At 66.0% G+C, this 11,720-nt stretch overlaps 1 protein-coding gene across 1 annotated transcript; it reads right to left on the reverse strand.

Annotated features, from left to right (window-relative positions):
• Window positions 1-6: 6 nt before the first annotated feature.
• Window positions 7-11,527, reverse strand: LOC309451899 (CAP-Gly domain-containing linker protein 3-like; the record flags this gene model as incomplete). Its single annotated transcript, XM_082076605.1, is given in 10 exon segments — window positions 7-91; window positions 540-661; window positions 1,123-1,258; window positions 2,803-3,039; window positions 4,694-4,707; window positions 4,710-4,811; window positions 5,729-5,890; window positions 7,833-7,926; window positions 9,327-9,466; window positions 11,386-11,527. Coding segments are annotated over 10 exon segments (1,234 nt in total), but the record flags the coding sequence as incomplete, so codon positions are not given.
• Between the last annotated feature and the right edge of the window lie 193 nt (window positions 11,528-11,720).

The raw sequence follows: 11,720 nt of genomic DNA on the forward strand, positions 1-11,720 counted from the left end.
CCCGGTCTCTGTCCGGCCACCAGCACCGCGTCCCCCGGCGCCACCCGCCGGCCCTCGCGGTCCAGCCACGCCCCGGCCCGCCTGCGGGAGCCTGTGGGCGGGGTCACCATGGACACGCCCCCTCTGGCCCCGCCCACCGCGCCCCAGCCCCTCCCTGTCCCCGGGGGCTGCCGAGGGGCGGGGTCAAGGAGACCACGCCCCCGTCTGACCCACCCCCTTTTCCCCAGCCACGCCACGTCCGACCCCGCCCCTTCCTTCCCAGCCACGCCCCTGCCTGACTCCGCCCCTTCCTTCCCAGCCACGCCCCCTGACTGACCCCCACCCATTCACAGCCACACCCCATCTGACCCGCCCCTTTTCCTCAGCCACGCCCCCGCCTGGCTACGCCCTCCCACGTGACCCCGCCCCTTCTATCTCAGCCACGCCCCCTGCCTGGCCACGCCCCTTCTATCCCAGCCACACCCCCTGCCTGCCCCCACCCCACCACAGTATTTGGGGGAACCCAGGCGTCCGGGAGGGACCCAGGCGTCCGGCCGTACCTCTCTTGTCCTTGCGGGGTCTTGTGGGGGGGTCGGGCCGGGGGCTCTGGGGGGGTGCGGGGGGGGAGGGCGGGGGGGTTGCTCCTCCGCCTTGGAGATCTTGGAGACGGAGGCGAAGACGCCTGCGGGGAGACCAGTATAAACCAGTATGGACCAGTATAAACCAGTACAGACCAGTATAAACCAGTATGGACCAGTATAAACCAGTACAGACCAGTATGAACCAGTACGGACCAGTAAAAACCAATATGTACCAGTACAAACCAGTACGGACCAGTACAAACCAGCACGGATCAGTACAAACCAGTACAGATCAATACAGACCAGTACGGAGCAGTACAACCCCAGGACAGAGGAGTGGCCCACCACCCCCAGAGGGACCCAGGCATCCGGGGGTGTCCCCAAGGGACCCAGGAGTGCCCCGAAGGGACCCACGTGTGCAGTGGTGTCCCTGAGGGACCCAGGGATGCCCCTAAGGGACCCAAGAATGCCCTGAGGGACCCAGGTGTTCGGAGTTTTCCCTGAGGGACCCAGGCGTCCGGGGGCGTCCTGGGGGGACCCAGGCGTCCGGGGGGGTGCGTACCCTGTTTGGGGGGGCAGATGAAGTACCGCACCCCCCCCACGCTGCCGTCGTTCTTCCCCTCGGGCTCATCCAGCTCCACCCCAGCCCACTGGCCGCTGGCAAAGGCCGTGGTGCCGCAGAACCGCAGGGTCCCTTCCTGGGGGGGGCACAAGGGAGCTCTGGGTGCCCCCTGCACCCCAAAACCCTCCCCTGTACCCCAAAACCCTCCCTTGACCCCCCAAAGACCCGGCATCCCCCCCAAACCCCCTTTCCCCCCATGTAATCCCTGCATCCCCATGCAGAGCATCCTTGGTCCCCTGCACCTTTTTGGGGTGTCCCCAGGCCCCCAAACCCCTTGTGCACCCCAAAACCTCTTTCTCTACCCCAACACTCTTCTATGTACCCCCCACACCCCTCTATGTACCCCAACCCCCCCACTATCCCCCCAAACCCCCTTTTCCCCCATGCAATCCCTGCATCCCCATGCAGGTCCCCTGCACCTTTCTGGGGTGTCCCCAGGCCCCCAAACCCCCTGTGCACCCCAAACCCCCCTGTGCACCCCAAACCCCCCTGTGCACCCCAAAACCCCTCTCTCCAACCCAATACCCCTCTATGTATCCCCTCCACCCCTCTATGTACCCCAAACCCCCACTATCCCCCCCCAAACCCCCACTATCCCCCCAAACCCCCATCATTCCCCCCATGCAATCCCTGCATCCCCATGCAGAGCATCCTTGGTCCCCTGCGCCTTTCTGGGGTGTCCCCAGGCCCCCAAACCCCTTGTGCACCCCAAAACCTCTTTCTCTACCCCAACACTCTTCTATGTACCCCCCACACCCCTCTATGTACCCCAACCCCCACACTATCCCCCCCAAACCCCCACTATCCCCCCAAACCCCCTTTCCCCCCATGCAATCCCTGCATCCCCATGCAGAGCATCCTTGGTCCCCTGCGCCTTTCTGGGGTGTCCCCAGGCCCCCAAACCCCCACTATCCCCCCCAAACCCCACCATTTCCCCCCATACCCCCATTATCCCCCCAAACCCCCACTATCCCCCCCAAACCCCCATCATTCCCCCCCCAAGCCCTCTTTTCCCCCATGCAATCCCTGCATCCCCATCCAGAGCATCCTTGGTCCCCTGCACCTTTCTGGGGTGTCCCCGGGCTCCCAAACCCCCCTGTGCACCCCAAAACTGCTCTGTCCACCCCAGACCCACCTCTATGCACCCTAAACCCCCAGCTATGCCCCCCCAAACCCCCACTATTCCCCCCAAACCCCCACTATCCCCCCCAAACCCCCATCATTCCCCCCATGCAATCCCTGCATCCCCATGCAGAGCATCCTTGGTCCCTGCGCCTTTCTGGGGTGTCCCCAGGCCCCCAAACCCCCACTATCCCCCCCAAACCCCCATCATCCGCCCCCAAACCCCCATTATCCCCCCAAACCCCCACCATTTCCCCCCATACCCTCATTATCCCCCAAACCCCCACTATCCCCCCCAAACCCCCATCATTCCCCCATGCAATCCCTGCATCCCCATGCAGAGCATCCTTGGTCCCCTGCGCCTTTCTGGGTGTCCCCAGGCCCCAAACCCCACTATCCCCCCAAACCCCCACCATCCCCCCCAAACCCCTTTCCCCACCCCCCCCAACCCCCACACCCCCCCCAGCCCCCCGCCCCCCGTTTTTGGGGCCCCCCCACCTTGCCGCCCTCGATGCGCACGCGGTCCCCCAGCTGCAGCCCCAGGCACAGCAGCATGAGGTTGCCGGGCAGGTTGTCGTAGTTGGGGAGGGTGACGCGGGGGAGGCTGCAGCTCAGCGGCACCGCGTCCAGCAGCAGCCGCCGCAGCTCCCGCGCCGCCGCCGCCGCCTCCGCGCGGTCCAGCCCCATGTCCGTGGGGTCCGGGACCACCTCGGCCGCCACCTGCCCCTTGCTGTTCTGGGGGGACAAATGGGGGTGTTAGAGGGACCCTGAGACCCCCAGACCCCACAGAACCCCAATAGTGCAGCCCCAGAGTCCCCAGAGCCCATAGAACCCCAATAGTGCAGCCCCAGAGTCCCCAGAGCCCATAGAACCCCAAGAGTGCAGCCCCGGTGTCCCCATGTCCTCTAGAACCCCAATAGTGCAGCCCCGGTGTCCCCATGTCCTCTAGAACCCAAATAATGCGATGGGGACAATGACACCGGTGTCCCCATATCCGTAGGGTCCAGGACCACCTGGGCTGCCACCTGCCCCTTGCTGTTCTGGGGGACAGATGGGGTGTTAGAGGGACCCTGAGACCCCCCAGAGCCCATAGAACCCCAATAGTGCAGCCCCAGAGTCCCCAGACCCCATAGAACCCCAATAGCGCAGCCCCTGAGCCCCCAGAGCCCATAGAACCCCAACAATGCAGCCCTGGTGTCCCCATGTCCGTGGGGTCCGGGACCACCTCGGCCGCCACCTGCCCCTTGCTGTTCTGGGGGACAAATGGGGGGTGTTAGAGGGACCCTGAGACCCGCAGACCCCACAGAACCCCAATAGTGCAGCCCCAGTGTCCCCATGTCCTCTAGAACCCAAATAATGCGATGGGGACAATGACCCCGGTGTCCCATGTCCGTGGGGTCCGGGACCACCTCGGCCGCCACCTGCCCCTTGCTGTTCTGGGGGACAAATGGGGGGCGTGAGGGGGACCCTGAGACCCCCAGACCCCACAGAACCCCAAGAGTGCAGCCCCAGAGCCCATAGAACCCCAATAGTGCAGCCCTGGTGTCCCCATGTCCATGGGGTCTGAGGACACCTGGGCCCCCACCTGCCCCTTGCTGTTCTGGGGGGACAGATGGGGGGCGTGAGGGGGACCCTGAGACCCCCCAGAGCCCATAGAACCCCAATAGTGCAGCCCCGGTGTTCCCATGTCCTCTAGAACCCCAACAATGCAGCCCCAGAGTCCCCAGACCCCACAGAACCCCAATAGCGCAGCCCCAGAGCCCCCAGACCCCATAGAACCCAATAGCGCAGCCCCAGAGCCCCCAGACCCCATAGAACCCCAATAGCGCAGCCCCTGAGCCCCCAGACCCCATAGAACCCCAATAGCGCAGCCCCTGAGTCCCCAGACCCCATAGAACCCCAATAGCGCAGCCCCTGAGTCCCCAGACCCATAGAACCCCAATAGCGCAGCCCCTGAGCCCCCAGACCCATAGAACCCCAATAGCGCAGCCCCTGAGCCCCCAGACCCCATAGAACCCCAATAATGCGATGGGGACAATGACCCCGGTGTCCCCATGTCCATGGGATCTGGGACCACCTGGGCCACCACCTGCCCCTTGCTGTTCTGGGGGTCAAAATGGGGGTGTCAAGGGGGACCCTGAAACCCCCCAGACCACATAGAACACCAAGAGTGCAGCCCCGGTGTCCCCATGTCCTCTAGAACCCCAAAAACATGATGGGGACAATGACCCCGGTGTCCCCATATCTGTGGGGTCTGGGGACACCTCAGCCGCCACCCAGTCCCCCCCAGTCCTTCCCAGTGCTCCCAGTGCCCCCAGTCTCTCCCAGTCCCTCCCAGTCCCTCCCAGTATAACCCAGTGCTCCCAGTATAACCCAGTGCCCCCGGTACCCTGAGCGCGGGTCGGCGCCGTGCTCCAGCAGGCAGCGCACGGCGCCCAGGCAGAGGTTCGAGGCCGCGATGTGCAGGGCCGTCCCGTGGCTGAAGTCGCTGCAGGTCGAGTGCAGCACTGCGGGGGGGGAAACTGAGGCACGGGGACATGGGGACGTCCCTCGAGGGACACGGGGGGCCTCAGCCCCACCAGGGACCACAGTGACCCCCAGGGACCCCAGTTTCATGCCCCCATGTCCCCCCGGTGTTCACCTCTATCACCCCCATATCACCCCCACATCCCCTGCATGTCCCCATGTCCCCATGTCCCCATATCCCCCATGTTCCTATATTGCCCCCATGTCCCCACGTCCTTTCCCCATGTTCCCCGTGTCCCTCGTGTACCCCCATGTCCCCCATGTCCCAAAATCCCCACCATGTCCCCCATGTACCCCCATGTCCCCACCATGTCCCCATGTCCCCGCATGTCCCCCATGTCCCAATATCCCCACCATGTCCCCCATGTACCCCCATGTCCCCATATACCCCCCATGTCCTGTCCCCATGTCCCCCATGTCCCCATATCCCCCCCCTTCCCCATGTCCTGTCCCCATGTCCCCCATGTCCCCCATGTCGCCCCCATACCCCCCATGTACCCCCATGTCCCCATGTTCCCCCATCCCCCATATCCCCTATGTCCCCCATGTCCTGTCCCCATGTCCCAATATCCCCACCATGTCCCCCATGTCCCCATATCCCCCCCTTCCCCATGTCCTGTCCCCATGTCCCCCATGTCGCCCCCATACCCCCCATGTCCCCCCATGTCCCCCCATGTCCCCCCATGTACCCCCATGTCCCCCTGTCCCCCCATGTCCCCGTGTCCCCCCCATGTCCCCCTGTCCCCCCATGTCCCCATGTCCCCCATGTCCCCCCATGTACCCCCATGTCCCCCTGTCCCCCCATGTCCCCGTGTCCCCCCCATGTCCCCCTGTCCCCCCCATGTCCCCCTGTCCCCCCATGTCCCCGTGTCCCCCCATGTCCCCGTGTCCCCCCCACCTCGCGGTGCCCCCGCCCGCAGGAGGGTGCGGATGAGCTCGGGGACGTCGAAATAGGCGGCGTAGTGCAGGGCGTTCATGTGGGTCCAGCGGCTGCGCAGCCCCACGTCCCCCCCCAGCGCCAGCAGCCGCGTCGACAGCCGCACGGCGGCCGCGGGGTCACCTGGGGACACGGGGACATGGGGACACCCGTGGGACATGGGGACACGCGGGGACATGGGGACACCCGTGGGACATGGGGACACACGGGGACATGGGGACACACGGGACGTGGGGACACACGCGGGACATGGGGACACACGGGACGTGGGGACACGCGGGGACATGGGGACACACGCGGGGACATGGGGACACACGTGGGACATGGGGACACACGGGACGTGGGGACACACGGGGACATGGGGACACACGGGGACGTGGGGACACACGGACGTGGGGACACACGGGGACATGGGGACACGCGGGGACATGGGGACACACGGGACGTGGGGACACGCGGGGACATGGGGACACACGGGGACATGGGGACACACGCGGGACATGGGGACACACGGGGACATGGGGACACACGGGACGTGGGGACACACGGGGACATGGGGACACACGGGACATGGGGACACACGGGGACATGGGGACACACGCGGACATGGGGACACACGTGGGAGATGGGGACACACGGGGACATGGGGACACACGGGGACATGGGGACACACGGACATGGGGACACACGGGGACATGGGGACACGCGGGACATGGGGACACACGGGACGTGGGGACACACGCGGACATGGGGACACACGCGGGACATGGGGACACACGTGGGACATGGGGACACACGGGACGTGGGGACACACGGGACGTGGGGACACACGCAGACATGGGGACACGGGAGTGGCACCCGTGGGGTCACCTGGGGACACGCGGGACATGGGGACACACGCGGGACATGGGGACACACGGGGACATGGGACACGGGGACGGCACCCGCGGGGTCACCTGGGGACACGCAGGACATGGGACACACGCGGGACATGGGGACATGGGGACAGCACCCGTGGGGTCATGGGGACACACGGGGACATGGGGACACCCGTGGGACATGGGGACACACGTGGGACATGGGGACACACGGGGACATGGGGACACCCGTGGGACATGGGGACACACGTGGACATGGGGACACACGGGGACATGGGGACACCCGTGGGACATGGGGACACACGTGGGACATGGGGACACACGGGGACATGGGGACACCCGTGGGACATGGGGACACACGTGGGACATGGGGACACACGGGGACATGGGGACACGGGGACGGCACCTGCGGGGTCACCTGGGGACACACGGGGACATGGGGACACACGTGGGACATGGGGACATGGGGGCAGCACCCGCAGGGTCACCTGGGGACACACAGGGACATGGGGACACACATGGGGACATTGGGACACACATGAGGACATGGGGACACACGTGGGGACATTGGGACACGGGGACACGGAGACACAGGGACAGCAGCTGGGGACATGGGGACACGGGGACGGCACCCGTGGGGTCATGGGGACACACGTGGGGACATGGGGACACCAGGACATGGGACATGGGGACACCAGGACATGGGGATGCTGGTGACCCTGGTGATGTGGGGACACCAGCACTGGGGACACTGGGGACATCGGGACATGGGGACACGGGGACATGGGGACACCAGGACATGGGGATGCTGGTGACCCTGGTGATGTGGGGACACCAGCACTGGGGACACTGGGGACATGGGGACACGGGGACACGGGGACATGGGGACACCAGGACATGGGGATGCTGGTGACCCTGGTGATGTGGGGACACCAGCACTGGGGACAGTGGGGACATCGGGACATGGGGACACGGGGACATGGGGACAGCAGGACATGGGGATGCTGGTGACCCTGGTGATGTGGGGACACCAGGACATGGGGACACTGGGGACATGGGGACATGGGGACACGGGGACATGGGGACACCAGGACATGGGGATGCTGGTGACCCTGGTGATGTGGGACACCAGCACTGGGGACACTGGGGACATGGGGACACGGGGACAGGAGGGCCGCGCCACCCACCCACTCCGTGCGCGCCGGCCTTGCAGGCGTAGTGCAGCAGCGTCATGTCCGTCAGTCCGTCCCGGTCGTCCACGTGGCAGCCGCGGCGCAGGATCTGCCCGGTAACACCGGTGAGCCCCCAGTTCCCCCCCGCTCCCCGTGGTGTCACCCCCATCACGGTGTCACCCCTACCACGGTGTCACCCCCGCCACAGTGTCACCCCCACCATAGCGTCACCTCCACCACGGTGTCACCCCTACCACGGTGTCACCCCTACCACAGTGTCACCCCCCTGGTGTCACCCCCACCACGGTGTCACCCCTACCACGGTGTCACCCCCTCCACAGTGTCACCCCCACCGCGGTGCCACCTCCACCATGGTATCACCCCCCTGGTGTCACCCCCACCATGGTGTCACCCCCACCACGGTGTCACCCCCCTGGTGTCACCTCCACCACGGTGTCACCCCCACCACAGTGTCACCCCCACCACGGTGTCACCCCTACCACGGTGTCACCCCCACCACGGTGTCACCCCTACCACAGTGTCACCCCCACCATGGTGTCACCCCTACCACGGTGTCACCCCTACCACAGTGTCACCCCCACCACGGTGTCACCCCCACCATGGCGTCACCCCCACCATAGCGTCACCCCCACCACAGTGTCACCCTCACCACAGTGTCACCCCCACCACGGTGTCACCCCTACCACAGTGTCACCCCCACCATGGTGTCACCCCTACCACGGTGTCACCCCTACCACGGTGTCACCCCCACCACAGTGTCACCCTCACCACAGTGTCACCCCCACCATGGTGTCACCCCCACCATAGCGTCACCCCCACCACAGTGTCACCCCCACCACGGTGTCACCCCTACCACGGTGTCACCCCCTCGTTGTCACCCCCGCTGCAGCATCACCCCCGCCGTGGTGTCAACCCTACATGGCGTCACCCCCGCCACGGTGTCACCCCCACCACAGTGTCACCCCTACCACAGTGTCACCCCCACTACAGTGTCACCCCCACCATGGTGTCACCCCCACCATAGCGTCACCCCCACCACAGTGTCACCCCCACTACAGTGTCACCCCCACCATGGTGTCACCCCCACCATAGCGTCACCCCCACCACAGTGTCACCCCTACCACAGTGTCACCCCCACCACGGTGTCACCCCTACCATGGTGTCACCCCTACCACGGTGTCACCCCTACCACGGTGTCACCCCCACCATGGCGTCACCCCCACCACAGTGTCACCCCCACCACAGTGTCACCCCTACCACAGTGTCACCCCCACCACGGTGTCACCCCTACCACGGTGTCACCCCCCCATTGTCACCCCCGCTGCAGCATCACCCCCGCCGTGGTGTCAACCCTACATGGCGTCACCCCCGCCACGGTGTCACCCCCACCACAGTGTCACCCCTACCACAGTGTCACCCCCACCGCGGTGTCACCCCCACCACGGCGTCACCCCCCCGGTGTCACCCCCCGGTGTCCCCCGGTGTCACCTCGTTGCCGATGACGTCCACGTTGTGCTGCACCTGCGGCACCCACTGGCGCAGGATGGCGAAGAGCTGGGGGACGCTGGTGCGCGGGTCCAGCAGGATCTCCCGGCACAGCGCGTCGTTGGGGTCGAAGAACGTGAACGCTGGGGGGACACGGGGGGACACGGGGGGACAGGGACACGGGGGGACATGGGGGGACACGGGGACACGGGGGGACAGGGACACGGGGACACGGGGGGACATGGGGGGACACGGGGGGACAGGGACACGGGGGGACATGGGGGGACACGGGGGGATATGGGGACACGGGGACACGGGGGGATATGGGGGGGATATGAGAGGGATATGGGGGGGAAACAGGGCGACATGGGGGGACACAGTGGGACATAGGGAGACATGGGGAGACATGGGGGGATATGGGGAGACATGGGGGGGAAACGGGAACATGGGGGGACATGGGGGACATAGGGAGACATGGGGGACATGGGGGGATATGGGGGACATGGGGGGATATGGGGAGACATGGGGGGGAAACGGGAACATGGGGGACATGGGGGACATAGGGGGACATGGGGGACATGGGGGGATATGGGGGACATGGGGAGACATGGGGGACATGGGGAGACATGGGGGGACATGGGGGACATGGGGGTATATGGGGACATGGGGGACATGGGGGGACATGGGGGACATGGGGGGATATGGGGGGACATGGGGGGATATGGGGGACATGGGGGGACATGGGGATATATGGGGGGATATGGGGGTCATGGGGGGATATGGGGGACATGGGGAGACATGGGGGGACATGGGGGACATGGGGGACATGGGGGGATATGGGGACATGGGGGACATGGGGGGACATGGGGGACATGGGGGGATATGGGGACATGGGGGACATGGGGGGACATGGGGGACATGGGGGGATATGGGGGACATGGGGGACATGGGGGGACATGGGGGACATGGGGGGACATGGGGGGATATGGGGGGACATGGGGGGACATGGAGGGGACACGGGGGGACATGACAGACATGGGGAACAGGGGGGAACGGGGACAGTGGGGACACAAGAACATATCAGCCAGCAGAGAATCCACACTCGGGCCCCTTTATTTTGGGGGGGTCTCTGTCCTTGTCAGGAGTTCCCTGTCCCCATGGGGTCCCCTGTTTCCTTTGGGGGGTCCTTGTGCCTGTGGGGTCCCCTGTTTCCTTTGGGGGTTCCCTGTGCCCATGGGGTTCCCTGGGGGGGGTCCCTGTTTCCTTTGGGGGTTCCCTGTGCCCATGGGGTTCCCTGGGGGGGGTCCCTGTTTCCTTTGGGGGTTCCCTGTGCCCATGGGGTTCCCTGGGGGGGGTCCCTGTTTCCTTTGGGGGTTCCCTGTGCCCATGGGGTTCCCTGGGGGGGGTCCCTGTTTCCTTTGGGGGTTCCCTGTGCCCATGGGGTTCCCTGGGGGGGGTCCCTGTTTCCTTTGGGGGTTCCCTGTGCCCATGGGGTTCCCTGGGGGGGGTCCCTGTTTCCTTTGGGGGTTCCCTGTGCCCATGGGGTTCCCTGGGGGGGGTCCCTGTTTCCTTTGGGGGTTCCCTGTGCCCATGGGGTTCCCTGGGGGGGTCCCTGTTTCCTTTGGGGGTTCCCTGTGCCCATGGGGTTCCCTGGGGGGGGTCCCTGTTTCCTTTGGGGGTTCCCTGTGCCCATGGGGTTCCCTGGGGGGGGTCCCTGTTTCCTTTGGGGGTTCCCTGTGCCCATGGGGTTCCCTGGGGGGGGTCCCTGTTTCCTTTGGGGGTTCCCTGTGCCCATGGGGTTCCCTGGGGGGGGTCCCTGTTTCCTTTGGGGGTTCCCTGTGCCCATGGGGTTCCCTGGGGGGGGTCCCTGTTTCCTTTGGGGGTTCCCTGTGCCCATGGGGTTCCCTGGGGGGGGTCCCTGTTTCCTTTGGGGGTTCCCTGTGCCCATGGGGTTCCCTGGGGGGGGGTCCCTGTTTCCTTTGGGGGTTCCCTGTGCCCATGGGGTTCCCTGGGGGGGGTCCCTGTCCCCAGGGGGGTTTGGGGGTCCCGGGGGGTCTCTCACCGTAGTCCTTGGGCAGGGGGGCGGGGGCGGCCGGATGCACGATGGGTTTCTTGCGTCGCTCCACCACGGGGCTGGGGGGGTCGGGGGGCGGCGTGTCCCCCCCCCCCGCCGGGGGGTCCCCCCCCCCGCGCTCCTTCGTCATGGGGACAGCCTGGGGGGGACAGTGTGTGTGGGGGGGGGGGACAGTAATGGGGGGGGATACTGGGATGGGAGACTGGGATGGGGAGGGGACACTGGGATGGGGACAGTGGGATACTGGGATGGGGACCAGGATGGGGATGGGGATACTGGGATGGGATGGGATGGGGATACTGGGATGGGGACAGTGGGATACT

This window comes from Streptopelia decaocto (assembly GCF_964273445.1).
Source record: "Streptopelia decaocto genome assembly, contig: HAP1_SCAFFOLD_2390, whole genome shotgun sequence".
Lineage (NCBI taxonomy): Eukaryota > Metazoa > Chordata > Aves > Columbiformes > Columbidae > Streptopelia > Streptopelia decaocto.